Source organism: Pseudoliparis swirei, chromosome 18 (assembly GCF_029220125.1).
Source record: "Pseudoliparis swirei isolate HS2019 ecotype Mariana Trench chromosome 18, NWPU_hadal_v1, whole genome shotgun sequence".
Lineage (NCBI taxonomy): Eukaryota > Metazoa > Chordata > Actinopteri > Perciformes > Liparidae > Pseudoliparis > Pseudoliparis swirei.
The window spans coordinates 17,671,384-17,687,693 of NC_079405.1; the positions used below are offsets into that span (position 1 = coordinate 17,671,384).

Consider the following 16,310-nt stretch of genomic DNA (forward strand, 5'->3'; position numbering starts at 1 on the left):
GAAATTTAGAATATTTAGGCAATATGTTCAGGTTTTATGGAACAGCCTTGGTTTTTTTTATTCAACATCACGTAATTTACACAATCCAAAAGTGCTGACAATGAGGTCAGATTCCCCAAACTGTCCTTCAGTTTCATTGCTAATGCATGGTCATGAACAAAATGCCACGAGTCCGAGCTCATGTGAAGGCCTGCTGGTCCAGCTGCTGCTTCCTCAGCCTGATTTGAGTTTCCTGAATGCATTGAACACGGATGCAGGTTTGCACTGTGTGGGTAGTTAGCCTGCTACTATCTAGCTAACAACGACATTTGAGTGTCTAGAAAATCGGTATAAATTCCCAGTATTATTATTATTATTACCATCTGGGTTACTCTTTATTTATTCTAAGTATTATTTACCCGTCAACTCTTTTAATTTATTCTTAATATCTTTGATTCAAACCGGCGGCTTGGTCACGTGACGCGTTTCATAATGATAAATTAATCAAAAATGCCATAGAAATTGCCTGAGATGATGGTCCAGCGGTAGCGCGCTCGCATGTAACGCGGATCCTTCACTGACAAGGGTTCGCGCCCCGGACCGGGCGGTCTGTGGACGCGTGAGTCAATTCCGTCTGAGGGTGGGTTTCCTCGATAAAGAGCTCTTTCCCCGTGACAATTGTCCGAAAAACTCTTTTACAAACTTTAAAAACATTTCACATTTTAATTCTCGACCTCCCCCGTAGCTTTTGTGAAATACGCAGAATGTTGGCGATTTTAACGCCTCTCGGCTCTCTGGGCCCAGACATGACGAGTTAGCTCCGAGGCTAGCCGGCAAAGCAGGTAATGAACGTCGAGACTTCACAACAGATAGATAACGGGTCCAACTCACGGACATTAAACAATAATTGAAGCGAGCAAACGACAGGCTGGATGATGCGACGGGGAGAATAGATGAGACCGAGTCCCAGGACTTTGGAACACCAGACAGGAGAAACAAAACAACGCATTACTCACCAAGCATCCAGCTAACCAGGTCCGTGTACGTTTTGTTAGTTTGTTTTTTCGTTTCATTCCAAATACGGAATACGGAAATCACGTGGTTTTTTCGTTTTCCGTTTGAAAACCAAAAACCGAAAAACGGAATACCACCTCTGTATTTCGTTTCTGCTGTCTGAAACCAAAAACGACAGAACGGAAGTGCTTAAAATGAAGTCAAAATAAAAGCCAGTGATACATATTCGTATTACCTTAGAAGAATATTAATTAATCAATATAAAGAATAAAGAATTAAACGGGGATATTTTAACGATGCAAACACATAGCAGGGTAACGTTAGAAGAATATTAATTAGTCAATATAAAGAATAAATAATTAAACCTGGATATGTTGGCGACAGTGGTGACGACGGGAAGTTTAATATACATGTACACAGCAAGAATCACCTTCTCACTTAATCGTTGCATTGTTTGATGCAACACAGTTAATCAACATGTAATTAAATAACTATTTCACACTTTCATTAATTATTCAGAATGGTTAACTGAAGATATTAAAATGTGTGAAAGTAAATTAGTCTGGGGGGGCGGGGAAAATATTTGTTTATCAAGAATCTGAAAATGTCTATTTTGCAATGACAGAATCACAGAATCGAGAGAATCTGGCCAGAAATCAACAACCGGGTTAACTAGAACTTGAAAGCTGCATTGGTCCAACTGGTGGATCAGGAGGAGCTGGACATGGAGGACCAGATGACTCGGTTCTGTGTGTCATCTTTGACATGCCAGTTGGCCCAGATCGGTGTTAACCGAACTGTGCAAGCATGGAATGCACACAGGATTCCTGGTATGTCTTCGGGTTGGTCTTTCAAGCCTTTTTTAATGTGAATAATTATTTTCAAAATGTTTTACTATTGAATGTTTCTTAAACATGTTTAATCAAATACTAGAAGGAGCATGTTGCAATACATGGCATGGTTGTGACAGCCACATTGAATTATTATTACAGGGAGGGGGATACCAAATTACTTGGCCAGAGATGGATGCCCAAATAAGCTGTCGACAGACCTTTTGCCAAATGCATCTGTGGCTGCAGACTGGTACGACCAGGAAGTGGGCTCACTGACACGAGTGTCAGACTTTGGCACCAACCCATTTCCAAGTTTACAGGACCAGGAAGCTGCAGTGAGGGAATTTGCTCTGCAGTGCCCTGATACAAGTGTACTGCTGGACAATGCAGTGAATAATCTGCCACAACCGTTCAAAGATGGACTCAAAGGCCTCATCGACATCTCAAGGAGAAATTGTCAACGCTGATGTTTTTTTGTGTGTCTAAGTTGTTATTGTCTGTGCTTTTTAATTAATTGGTTCAACTGACGGGATGTTTTTTTCTTTTCTTCAAATGTTGGGGGTTTAAAGGGAGAAATATGTTCTTTTTGAATAAACAGTCTTTAAAGTCTGGCACGAATTTCATTTTTAATCTGTAATGGGAAAGGCTGGACCTGTAACACCAACTATTGATAGTGACACGGTGTGTTGACCCCCTGCCAGTGTGAGTAAGGCACTGGAAGATAGCTTGTTCAGTGACCTCTGACCCAGGTAACAAACGTACACCCCAAAATATACACACACAAGACGGTTACAGCCGGTTTCGGGCGGTGAAGCCATGATAACTTCATTCATTAGCCACCATTGTATCACTTGTTTCAGGCTCATAAATCGGTCTCCCCGACAGCCGGATATCACAGATTTGGACCCAGTGTGAAGATTTCCCACTGGAGGAGGACCCCTATGTGGTTGGGAACCTCGCTTGTTTATGAAGGGCAGCTTAAGGACCCTGACACCCTCAGTTTGGATGCCAATCTGATACCTATTGCTTCACTAAGAACACAGCTGATGTCTGAGCACGACAATCAAACAGCAGGAACAAACATCAATGATAAACAATCTGAGCCAACCTATAAATCACATAATACTAAACACCATTTTGACCTGAGCTTGTAGCAGGTATAAAGCTTCAGTGGAAGCTCAGTCAGGACGGTTCATACATCTGACATTCACTTTTAATTTGAAACAGCTCTTGGAAGGCACAACTTTGATGATGTAAATCATGCGAGCAGATTAACTGCAGATGGAAGAATCAGAGGAATTGAGATCCAGCAATGTAATCCTAATGCAATGCTACCACTAATTCTGAAGGCTTCCTCTTTTAGGGGAGTAGTTAACTTGTGCTTGACAAAGAATTAGAAAATACCAAAGATTGTCTTTCTTTACTAATCTAGAAGTGTGCAGATGTCATTGGATCAGATATAAGTAGGCTACATGTGAGCTGCTGCTCTGAGCTAAAGAAGGTCATGACCTGCTGCTCTGAGCTAAAGAAGGCCATGACCTGCTGCTCTAAGCTAAAGAAGGCTCTGAGCTGAATATGGCTTATCTAAATGTACATGCAGAGATATAGCCATACGGCTAAACACAGACAACAACGCCTAACAATCACTACTATAAACTATGTGAGACATGTTAGAGATGTGAGAGGAGCTTTGCTCTCCATGTTTCACTCTGATACAATAACTCATGGAGTCAACTCCTCAAAACATGTTCACACACAACACAGAGCTCCATCCTTCTGAGACCAAAGTACTACATGATGATGATGTGATGTAGTCAGAGGGCTAAGACAGCAGAGTAACAACAGAACAGGTTACATGTTGATGATGATGTGATGTAGTCAGAGGAGAAAGACACTGACAGCAGAGTCACAACAGAACAGGTTACATGTTGATGATGATTTAGTTTATTTCGATCAGCAAAATATACAACAATCATAATTCAACAAAAGAAGAAAGTGGCTGACCGAAAGGGTCGAGGCTGAAGCTAACGAGCTTATAAGTGCCCTAACCTATGATTTCTCGAAAAAACGTATTTCAAAGAATCATATATATATATATATACATACATATATGTATGTATATATACATATATATACATGTACATACACATGCATACATATATACATACATACACACACACATATATACATACACACACACATACATAAACACACACATATATACATACACACACACATACATAAACACACACACACACACACATATAAACATAAACCAAAAAACGTGTCCCCATTAACCGTTGATGTAATGATGATGTAGTAATGAAGGTTACAGGTGAAGCACAGGTGGTGCTGTGACTGGGTGCTAACTGAAGGCTGCTTAATAAGAAAAAATCAACTACTGTCTCTTTATTTTTCAATTGTCAATATGTATTGCCTCGTGGTCATCATATCCTCACTCTTCCATGTGGGAATGTTTAGTTACAAAATGACCCAAATAAAACAAGTAAATACATGATGTATACAACTATGCTGGAAATTAACCATGAACATAAATATCGGAGAAAATAAACGGCATTAAATACATATGTATCAAGAACAGGTATACTGCCATCTAGCGGTATAAAGGTGAACCGTTTACTCTGCGGTGGAAATATAAATATAATAACAGCAACAACTCTGCACAGAAACATTACTTTGATTAATCTATATTAGGAACTGTGTTGCATCAAACAATGCAACGATTAAGTGAGAAGTTGATTCTTGCTGTGTACATGAATATTAAACTTCCCGTCGTCACCACTGTCGCCAACATATCCAGGTTTAATTATTTATTCTTTATATTGACTAATTAATATTCTTCTAACGTTACCCTGCTATGTGTTTGCATCGTTAAAATATCCCCGTTTAATTCTTTATTCTTTATATTGATTAATTAATATTCTTCTAAGGTAATACGAATATGTATCACTGGCTTTTATTTTGACTTCATTTTAAGCACTTCCGTTCTGTCGTTTTTGGTTTCAGACGGCAGAAACGAAATACGGAGGTGGTATTCCGTTTTTCCGTTTTTGGTTTTCAAACGGAAAACGAAAAAACCACGTGATTTCCGTATTCCGTATTTGGAATGAAACGAAAAAACAAACTAACAAAACGTACACGGACCTAACCAGCTCCGGTTAGCTTCTTGCTCGCGTAAATACGTGGAGCTCTGGCTGTGAGGGAACGACACGGGTCTCTGATTGGCCGAATTGTCCAATCACGTGAAATAAGAAACAATGTCATTGGCCAGGGCGCACACAATGAGAAGCCGTCAATTGCCGCAACGACCGTGAAATGTTTGCTCGCGCTTTATTTCTGATTTAAATTATTTGGTATATAATGTTTTTTGACAGTATATATTATTATTATTTTTCTTCTTTTTTCTTTTCTTCATCTCAACATTGTAAGAGGGGCACCCTAGCGCCCTCTATTGACGCACCGCCACTGTACATGATGTATGTACAACTATGCTGCAAATTAACCATGAACATTAAATATCAGAGGAAATAAACGGCATTAAATACATATTTATCAATAACCTAGTTAGTTAACAGAGACGATGGGTACATTTAATTAAATGTATGGTTTATATAAGCGTATACTGCCATCTACTGGTAGAAAGGTTCCTCTGCTTCTCCTCATTCAGGCTCTGCTTTGTTCATTCAAGAAACAGCACAATGAGGTGGACAACTATAACAGCAACAACTCTATACACACACACGCACACACACATTACTTTGATTAAACTATATTAGAAACTGTGTTGCATTAAACAATGCACCGACTAATTGAAAAGTTGCTGCGTACATTAATAAATATGAATTAAACTGCCTGTAGTCACTACTGTTGGAAACAGGTTAATTATTTATATTACTAATGTTCTTTTTACATTACCCTGCTCTGTTTACTGTAAATAAGAATATCTATAATTTTATAATATTTCATAATTGACGGTCACTCAGACATTTCTTTAGAAGTTTCATACACCATGTGTGTTGTTGTTGTGTATTTTATTCAGTCAATCAAATACAATACAATATTATTCTATATAATATACAAAACAGAAAGACTGAAAAGGTATAGGTAGAAGAAAAAAATGCTTATATATTCCTATCCTAAATTAATATCAAATAAATCAGAAAATGTATGTAAAATAAAGAAAAAATAAAGAAAATAAAAAATTAAACAATATATATATACATACATATATATATATATACTTATGCATACATATATACACATACACACATACATAGACATACTTTCACATACATCTTCCATATAAATATGTTTTTAATCACATTTATAACTCAAGAATTGTTCTATAAATAATTCTCTTGAAAACCAACCACCATTCTTACATCGATTTCAACATTAGTCCAAAATTGGACTACTCCAACAGAAATACATCTTCTTTTTATCCCTTTTTTAGCCTTTTGTACAGTAAACTTACAAACATCTCTCAAATCCACATCAACTCTAGTAAGACCAAGTGGTGGACTTACGCCGTGGTAAACGCACTCCTCCGGTACCAGTGAGCATCCAGGGACTGGACATTGAGATTGTAAAATCGTATAAGTGCCTGGGTGTTCACCTGAACAACAAACTGGACTGGGCTGACCACGCACATGCACTATATCAAAAGGGACAGAGCAGACTCTTTCTGCTGAGGAGACTGAGGTCCTTTGGAGTGCAGGGAGCACTCCTGAAGACCTTCTTTGACTCTGTGGTGGCATCAGCCATCTTTTATGGAGTGGTCTTCTGGAGCAGCAGCATGGCAGCGGCTGACAGGAAGAGGCTGAACAAGCTGATGAAGAAGGCCAGCAGCGTGCTGGGGTGTCCTCTGGATAATGTGGAGGTGGTGGGGGACGGGAGGATGATGGAAAAGCTCTCGTCTCTGATGAACCACACCTCCCACCCATGGACGGATTAAGAAACCACGGGCCCCTGGGCCTGGACGTGTCAAGGCCCCCCCCCCACCCGCAACAAAACAAAAAAAACAAACAAATGAAGTAAAAAAAAAATTTGTAAAAAATAAAATTAATAAATATACTTTTTTTTAAAAACATCGCTAACAAAACAGTCCGTATGGAACAACGATACCGGAGCTGAGCAGACAACATAACGCGAATTATATGACCATGACATGAATGACTTAAGCCTAGCATATACCGGCTATGGCGCATCGTGTCATATCATCATATCAATACAAAGTTAATAACAGCTACTTCACGCAGAGGCTCTGGCTTAGGGGCCCCCTGAGCTCATGGGCCCCTGGTGCCGGTAGGCTCGTTCGGTAATCCATCCCTCAGTAGGACTATTGGGGCCCTGTTACTGACATGAATGACTTAAGCCTAGCATATACCGGCTACGGCGCATCGTGTCATATCATCATATTCATATCAATACAATGTTAATAACAGCGACGTCATGTGCGGAGGCTCAGGCCCAGGGGCCCCCTGAGCTCATGGGCCCCTGAGCTCATGGGCCCCCTGAGCTCATGGGCCCCCTAAGCTCATGGGCCCCCTGGGCTCATGGGCCCCTGGGTTTAGGGGCCCCCTGAGCTCATGGGCCCCTGGTGCCGGTAGGCTCGTTCGGTAATCCATCCCTCAGTAGGACTATTGGGGCCTTGTTTCTGACATGAATGACTTAAGCCCAGCATATACCGGCTACGGCACATCGTGTCATATCATCATATTCATATCAATACAATGTTAATAACAGCGACGTCATGTGCGGAGGCTCAGGCCCAGGGGCCCCCTGAGCTCATGGGCCCCTGGGCCTGGGCCCGGTAGGCCCGTTGGTTAATCCATCCCTGCTCCCACCCCATGCATGACACTCTCAGCTCTGCACAGCTCCTTCAGCCACCGGCTGATTCCTCCCCGGTGTCTGAGGGAGAGGTAGCACAAGTCCTTCCTTCCTGCTGCTGTCAGGCTGCACAACACACTGCAGTAGATCACTGGAGATCCTGGCAAACGCGGCACTTTACTTTACTCAGCACTTTACTTTATTTTCCCCCTGTATATTTAGTATTATTATTAGTATTTAGTTTTTAGTATTTTGTTTTGTGTTTTATATTTATTTTTCATTGATGCTCTGATGTGCACCGCTGCTGTGATTTTTGAAATTTCCCCACTGTGAGACGAATAAAGGAATATCATATCATATCATATCATATATATACATATATATATATACATATATATATATGTATATATATGTGTATATGTATCTGCAATTAATTATACAATTTATATATATATATTTGTATTTTTTTAAATTTATTATATATGCATACAAACATTATATCTATATATATTATATATATAAATCTAAAATATATATAAATATGAAGAAGAAAGATAAAATAAATGAATACAAAATAAATTAATTAATGAATAAGAAAATATATATATATATACACATATACATTTGGAGACAAAGAACTTAAACATTTCACTTCTGGCATCTTTTTTTATTTATATATTTAAAGCCGAAGACTAGAAAATTCCGCCACTTATCGCCACTCGCAATGCGTGCAGACAGCTTGACACAGAGCTGATCGATACTAAAAATATGCTAAATCACATCGTTTTTAACGTACGGGTACTTTGTTAGTATCGCTACACCGTGCAGCGTGACAGCAGCAGATGTAGCGGACTAACATTCAAGCTAAACTAACTTCCCAAACGCTGTGGACATCTGAACGCTGATTGGCCGAGACGCGACACGTCCCATCAAAGATGTTTTATTGCGAAGAGCACCACTTCACATTTTCTCCGTGTCCCCCTCCAATCTCAGAAACGCCGGCCACCCCAAAACAAAAACTCTTCGGATCTACACGATTCACGTAAGTCACCTATTTTGGTTTCAAAACGGTGAATTTCGCCGAAAGGTGAAGGATTTTCATGCCTGATATATGTGCAACAATTCAACAGTACACCACAATGCAACTTAATCTGTCTTTATTTTTTTGAATTTACTATGAGTGATGTACCACAATTTGGTAAATGTAATAAGCTTCAGTATCTGAACTCTGTATTTATTTTTAATGTAACGTATTCAAACTGTTACTTTAGATGTCATTAAATGTTTTTAAGTTTGACTGTTAATTATTTGTTGATTTTATTTGGCCAAACCAATAAAAATCCAGTTTACATCAATAAATAATATCACCTGTTTCTTTTGTCTAAATGTGATGCCCACAAAAAATAATCTCCTTCTCTAATGATGCAGCATTTGCTTCAAGCTCTAACACCATCAGCTGCAACAGATTATGTCCAACCATTCAGATGAGTGTACTTAGTTTGATGCTCGTGAAACCAGGCAGTCATTTCTAAGAAATAGAACACGGGGTGTCAAAGTTCTTATGTGACATGACCATGTGGAGTGTGTAGTGGGAGCTCTGCTGCAAAAGCTGCAGGTCCATAATTCAGCCCAAATCACCGGAGAGCCGAACTATGGTGTTTAATCTAAAACTAAAGGTCCACCTCCAAAACATTCAACCTTTAAATGTGATGTGTGTGTGTGTGTGTGTGTGTGTGTGTGTGTGTGTATTGGAAGACTGTGAAGCTAAAAACTTAACAGGATTGGAGTATGGAGAGATACCCATCTCTCCAAACTCAAATCAGTGTTGGAGTAACACCACTAGAGTTGAGAGAAATGCTGATTGCGTTACTCTTCACTGGATAAAAGTGCAGGAGCATCATATATTCCACACAGCTAGCCAACTGACAACGTATGGTGTGCAGATAGATAGCTAGAGAGGTGCCCGTTCGCCCTTGGGCAATTAAGGCACTGAACCTCAAACTGCTCCCCAGGGCCCTTCACGGCCTACTTTTCATACTGTTATGGGTTACCTGCAGATACTACATTTCACTACATTGCACTGGGCTGTAAATAAAAGTGTATTTACATTTGCATCCATATTTTTGCATATTAACCAAACTAAAGTGGTCTAAATGAACTATGCTGCCCTCAGTAAAACAAGTTTTAGTGGGCCTATTTAAATTAAAACAAAGTAGGTCTATAAACAATATACACCTTACTGGTGCACATGCATATATAAGTTTAGTCCCAATGCATGAATATGTCAATAATGTACATAATGTATTAGTATGCCCATGCTCTCGAACAATAAAGTTGATCAATACAACTCCAGTCCAGATGGGGGCGCTAATGCGCTGCAAAGCTGCCAAACGCGATCAGCGGAAAGAAAACAGACGAGCAAAGCGGTTAACGCTAATGCTAACAAGCGTACGTCAAATTCATGTAGCCAGTTAGCCATGTAGCTAGCTACCGAGGTGCTTATAAAGGGCATAAACAGATTATCCAGACTGCAGGTAACTGAGTAGATACCGCAACAAAAGACAATAACGAGGAAAGGTGAGTCACAAAACAGCGTAACTAACGTCAGCTGTGTAAACTCGTTGCTTCATTCACGTTAGCTGTCGCAACCAGGTTGTGTTAGCTAAGCTAACGCTAGCTAGCCGATATAAGTGACCGTTATGCGGGTCAAACTGGTTTGGTTAACCTAACAACCCGTAGTGCTGCGTGGTCGGTGAAAGCTGCCGTGCCGGTCGCGGGTTTTAATTTAATCTGAAATATTCCACATTGAATGCAGAAGCAGAAGTTCCACGTCTAGCAGTGCATGTAAACAAAGGCTTAGCAAGCTAGCTGAGTCGGTTAGCGAGTCCATTCTCACTCCTATCAACACAGATACTTGATGATGTGTCTCACTCAGACTCGGAAGGTAACATTGTGTATACATTAGTTTAATTTTAGGAGTATCCATCCTGATATAACGTTGACGTTATGTTTCCAATTGAGCCAACATAAAGATGATCATGCTGTTATTAAATGTTGTGAGGAAGTTTATTATCTAGGATTAACTTGATTGATACAAACGGCTGAACGCATGTGTTCCACATTCATTTACAAAGTAGAGCCCAATAAACACTGCGTGTCAAATTGAGATGATTTCCTCCTGTATTTCACAGACCAATTGCTCACCTCAGAAGTAACCCAAGATGTACAGCTACTCTGTCCTGAGAACTGTCTGTGTGATTCCTTCATGCGTTTCATGTTGTGGCTGAACAGATGCAGGCTGGGGACCCAGTGGTTGGTGCAGCAATGGCAGGTGCTGGCGCTCACAGTCGGTCGGAAGACGAAGAGTCACTTGGGGTAAAAGATGTAAAAAGGACAGCAACACAAGCGTTTGGCATTAGTGTTCCCAAACGCAGAAGTTCATCCAGGTTAGAGTTATACTGTTGTATATTTAATTATTTCAGCTATATATTAGTGTATAATCGGTGTATTTTATTGGATTGAAAAACATTGATGTGTTGTTTCGTGCTGCTACATGTACATTGTTTTGATTTTCTGTGGCACATCTGCAGATGTTCAAAGGATGATTTTTGACACAATTATGTCTGTAGATCAATAAAGAGGAAGAAGTTTGACGATGAATTGGTGGAGAGCAGTCTCGTGAAGTCATCCAGTAGAGTCAAAGGCCCTCCTGTCATAGAGCCTGTCCGCTGTTCAGGGAGTGAACCTTCATCTAGCGAGAAGAAAAAGGTACAGAAGTTCTTAGAGCCCACACATTCTTGAAGGAGCTCATGGCAAAGAAGATTAAGTTAGAGATTTGATGGATATTTGTTGTGCCTTTTGTCAGTTGACAAAATCAGGAATGGCTCTCACACTGCCTCTGACGATGGTAGTTAACCACGCACCCATCACTAAAAGAGTAAAGAAAAGCAAGCAGCCTCTACATATTACTAAAGACTTGGGAAGATGGAAACCCACTGATGACCTTCTACTTATAAATGCAGTGTTGCAGGTGAGTAGTATAAAGTACAATTCATTGTCTGAAAGGATTGATTCTGTTTACTAATTAATGTGACTAGTTTGTTAGTTTCTGATCTAATGTGTCTGTATTTGTCTGTAGACCACAGACCTGACCTCTGTTCACTTAGGGGTCAAGTTCAGCTGTCGTTTTACGTTGCGGGAAATTAAAGAGAGGTGGTACGCTCTCCTCTACGATCCTGTCATCTCGAAGTAAGTCTTACCTGCCCGCAGCTTTACCTCACCTCCGAAGTTTCTATATCAGGTACCACATTTAATTCTCTCTGTCTCTCTCTTCAGGCTGGCATGGCAGGCCATGCGTCAGCTTCACCCGGAGGCCATTGCAGCAATCCAAAGCAAAGCTCTCTTTAGTCAGGCTGAGGAGGGACTGCTAGCTAAGATTGGTTCAGTAAGTGAAACTGGTACTTTTGGAGCATTTCACTGTTGTAGTAAAATAAACATATAATATCAAGCAATCTAATCAGCTTAACGTTACAATTAATGGTTAATAATTAATTGTATTTCGAAAAGCTTTTGTGTATCCAGCTCATTTCATATAAGTGTTTAAATGTTCACATTTGACGACTGCATTCACAAGCTTTTTCATTTGTCATTGAACAGACTAGTCAGCCTAAACTGGATGGGTTCCAGGAGCTTTTAAACAAACACCCCGGTGTCTTTCACCCATCTCGCACCCCCAAGAGCCTGCTGGTACACTGGCAGTTGTTGAAGCAGTACTACCTCCTGGATGATCAGAGCGGTATGTTGAGGTGCCACACATTCATACAAAGCATTGAGGACATTGTTTTGTTTTACTTTGACAAATTGCAAAAAAGTCCCTTTTTGTTCTCGCAAGCATTGGACTATGAATTAAATTGTGAGTCCAAACCCCCTGGGGCTGTTTACCTAAATAAACATGTTAGATTAAGTTCTGTTTGTAATTATCTTGTTGGCTTGATTGTGTGTTGCAGTCCAGCCTCTCCCGAAAGGTGACCAAGTCCTCAACTTCTCTGATGCTGAGCAGATGGTTGATGATGTAAAGTTAAAGTAAGGCAGTTTTAATCTTATGTTTTGGTTGCTGTTAATTTATTTCATCATATTCTCACTTAGGTATTATATGTCCACAAATTTGAATCGCTGTCATGTTTCTGTTTGTTTTTTACAGGGAAAGTAGAGATGAGGTATTGGAACATGGTAAGAAATTAGATTAGAAAGACACAAGTTGAATACAATTCATCTTGAACTGCATAAATAATATCTTTAATAATCTCATATATTACTATTTATTTTTACATAAAGTCCTTCCATTTGATTTACCTTCGTCTTTACATTCAGAGCTGATGATTTCTGATCGTCACCAAAAAAAAGAGATCAGACATTTGGAGCAGGAGTTGCCTCGTTGGCAGGTCCTTGTGGACAGTATTACGGGTTTGTAAACTTTCATTCACCAAGCACAATCCGATGGCTTTAATGAGTTTTTAGTTTCTTCTTTTTTGAGGATTCCAGTTTAGTGCAACTCAATTGTTTTTGTGTCACTAGGGATGAGCATGCCTGATTTTGACAACCAGACACTGGCCGCTTTACGAGGAAGAATGGTACGCTACCTCATGAGATCGCGAGAGGTAAGACATCTTTCAGAAACACTTGTTACAGAGGAGCCATGTGGAGGTATATGTCTGTGAAAAGGTTAAAGGAATTTTCCCTGTAAAGATGTTTTTTTCATTTATTTACTATGATGCTAATGATCTTTTTATTTGTGTTCACAAAGATTACGTTGGGCAGGGCGACCAAGGACAAACCAATAGATGTAGATCTTTCGCTAGAGGGACCTGCCTGGAAAATATCAAGAAAACAAGGTGAATAAAATCGTACGCTGTCGGTTGCAACTTTATATTCTTGGTTAATGCTACGGATACATAAAATAAAGCTCATTTCCACTGAATCTTAATTGCATTTTTTAACCAGTGGAACCACGGTGTAGATTATACTTTTACTTTACAAAAGATCCCTGCTGTCAGTGTAGTGCTCTCTAGGAGCTTGGTTAATTCTTCACAGCATTCTGGTTGAGGTGGAATGACATTTATTGTGCTTTCTTTCATGTTACAAAGACTTGGCTGTAGACGGTTATAGAAACCATTATAAGTTTAATTTATTAATGAGTCACATGCATGCAGCATTTGTCCAGCTAAGCCTTTGTGTCTCAAGGAGTTTAAATGGTCAAAGCTTTTTAATAGTTTTTAATCAACAATTAATTTGTTTCCAGTGTATTTATTTTCTTGGATTTATTTTCATGTCGAAACTTAGTGATTGTTTCAACTGGCAGAAATGTACTTGTGCTGCTTAAAGTAACCAAACTACCAATTATCAGTCGACCATCTTGATGTTTTAAACTGTGCTTTCTTTCATTAAATCATATTGATGTCTACAGGAATTATTAAACTCAAGAATAACGGAGACTTCTTCATTGCCAATGAGGGCAGACGACCCATTTACATAGATGGCAGACCGGTGTTGTCGGGAAACAAGTGGAAACTCAACAACAACTCAGTGGTGGAGGTGTGTGGAGGCTGTCAACCATTACAAGTATGTGAATAGTGCCAGTGAGTGAGACGTGGCTATAACTTACTGTATCTGTCTTTTCAGATTGCAGGTCTTCGCTTTGTGTTTCTCATTAACCTCGAACTCATCTCGCTTATAAAAGCTGAAGCAGCCAAGATGACGCCGCAGTGAAGGTCCGCCACCTAGAAGAGAAGTGGACATACAGGACAAACTGGTCCAGTCAGTTCCTCTTTGTCCAGTGGTTAACAGTTTATCTCGTGAAGCGCAGTGGAGCTACTGCGAATCACAACACCAACGGCCATGTTAACATGAAATGTGAATTTTAAACGGACTACAGCTAAATCTTGGAGCAAGGTTGTAACGGGTGTTACTTGTTGTTTGGACAGTTTCCACGTTGTAATGTAGACACTCATGTTGGAGCCTTTTTTTGTTGTTTTTTTGCCAATTTGTCAGAATATTGTATTTAAATTCTGTAGTAAAGCTTTTTCAAAATATTGAACTTGGATACATATAGTTCTGTTTTCATTCTACTGTTGAAACATGATTCACATTGCAACAAAAACCTACTGTGAGCAACAAGTCATCCTGCATGTTATCTCTCCCGCTGTAGACAAGTAGTTAAAACCGAAATGATGAATTGCACTGGGTACTCTGCACACGTGGAGATTTGAGAAAGGGTCTTTAGGTATCATCTTGCTTATTATCTTTGGCCTGAAGCCTGGAAATGCAATTATATATTTTTCACTTAAGCAAAATTACACAAATGTTCAGAAGTCTCTGTACCATATGATGGATGTGGTACAACCTTTTATTGCACTTTTTATTGACTAGTTTTACAAAGTGACCAAAACCAACAAAAACGTGATTTAAATAAAAATTTAACAATTTGGACAAGCATGAATGGTTAGATTAGTTATTGTGATCTATATTCTATCATATATTTTTGTCGTAGTGATGAATTTGTACCAACAGGCAGTGCCAAAGAGCCCGGTATGCACAAGCAGTATAAGATTATTATTATTACAGTGCATGTAACTATGTCTACACTAGCAATATAGAAGCAAAGTAGGCAGTAGGTCACACAGATTACAAACTACAAAAAGCATACAAAGATCCATATGAGATGCAATAGATAAACTTAATTATTCAAGAACAAATGACATTGACCGTACCTTCATTTATAGCCCTTAACTGCATACATTTCTTTCTTACCTTATTTAAGGTGTGTGTAAATCCTAATTTGCCTAATCTTTGTGGAAATGACTGACAGATGTGTCCCTTAACTGTGAGTTTATGTAACCGTTTTATGTGTAACATTTTTAAATGAGAACGTGGATGTTTGGTCTATTTCACAAACTTTCAGAGGCCTCTAAGGACACTGGACTATCTAAACACCCAAAGAAAAGACCTGGATAACCTGTAAAAAATAACCAGGGATGTTGGAAATATTGTAATCAAAACACAGACGGTGCAGTCAAGGGAATCTGTTGTTGACTCCACCCTAACTCAATACGTGCCACAGGTTATGTTTTGACTGAATTCCCCAAATGTGTCTCACACAAGTAAAGTTTAAACAAGAGAGACAGATGAACCTCTGCCACGATTTATGCAACAGTGTTTAAATATATAAACATACACTTCTTTTGTAACCTTCTGCTTCTCATATATGTGTCATTTCAGGTTAGTGGCAGTAAATGCAATGAACAATGTTGCATTGAAAGAGTAGAGGGCATATTTACTCTAGAGAAAGACATACAACCCAAGAACAGAAGCAGCTACCTGCATTACACCGCCCCTGTGACACAACCCAGGATGACAACACTGATTAATGGGAGGAATGGGGCAAAGAATGCAACTAGAAACAAAATATTTGAACACTTGTTCCCAACAAAAATTAAGACAGATTCACTCAGTGGGAAGGAGAAGGCGGACAAGTGTTGACATTTAACTGAAAAAGCCACGGGTTTATTGGTATTCTGTTTTAAGTTTTAAGAAATGGTGTAAGACAGAGTTTATCAACCATTAGTTTTAAACGAATTA

General features: G+C 39.4%; 1 protein-coding gene across 1 annotated transcript; it reads left to right on the forward strand.

Annotated features, from left to right (window-relative positions):
• The first annotated feature begins 10,119 nt into the window (after window positions 1-10,119).
• Window positions 10,120-14,773, forward strand: mcrs1 (microspherule protein 1). Its single transcript, XM_056437303.1, has 14 exons — window positions 10,120-10,253; window positions 10,968-11,122; window positions 11,306-11,444; window positions 11,542-11,706; window positions 11,815-11,924; window positions 12,012-12,120; window positions 12,333-12,471; window positions 12,683-12,758; window positions 12,877-12,905; window positions 13,047-13,139; window positions 13,251-13,333; window positions 13,480-13,567; window positions 14,140-14,267; window positions 14,355-14,773. The coding sequence occupies exons 2-14, from the start codon at window positions 10,968-10,970 to the stop codon at window positions 14,439-14,441; spliced, it is 1,401 nt and encodes a 466-aa protein (XP_056293278.1). The 5' UTR covers window positions 10,120-10,253; the 3' UTR covers window positions 14,442-14,773.
• Window positions 14,774-16,310: the final 1,537 nt, after the last annotated feature.

What these genes read in the sequence shown, in the direction of transcription:
- mcrs1 (XM_056437303.1), top strand. Translation starts at nt 10,968, where the DNA reads ATGCAGGCTGGGGACCCAGTGGTTGGTGCAGCAATGGCAGGTGCTGGC. An exon ending in CCTTGTGGACAGTATTACGG is followed by an intron (nt 13,140 to 13,250) that starts GTTTGTAAACTT and finishes TTGTGTCACTAG; the next exon opens with GGATGAGCATGCCTGATTTT. An exon ending in GAAAATATCAAGAAAACAAG is followed by an intron (nt 13,568 to 14,139) that starts GTGAATAAAATC and finishes TGATGTCTACAG; the next exon opens with GAATTATTAAACTCAAGAAT.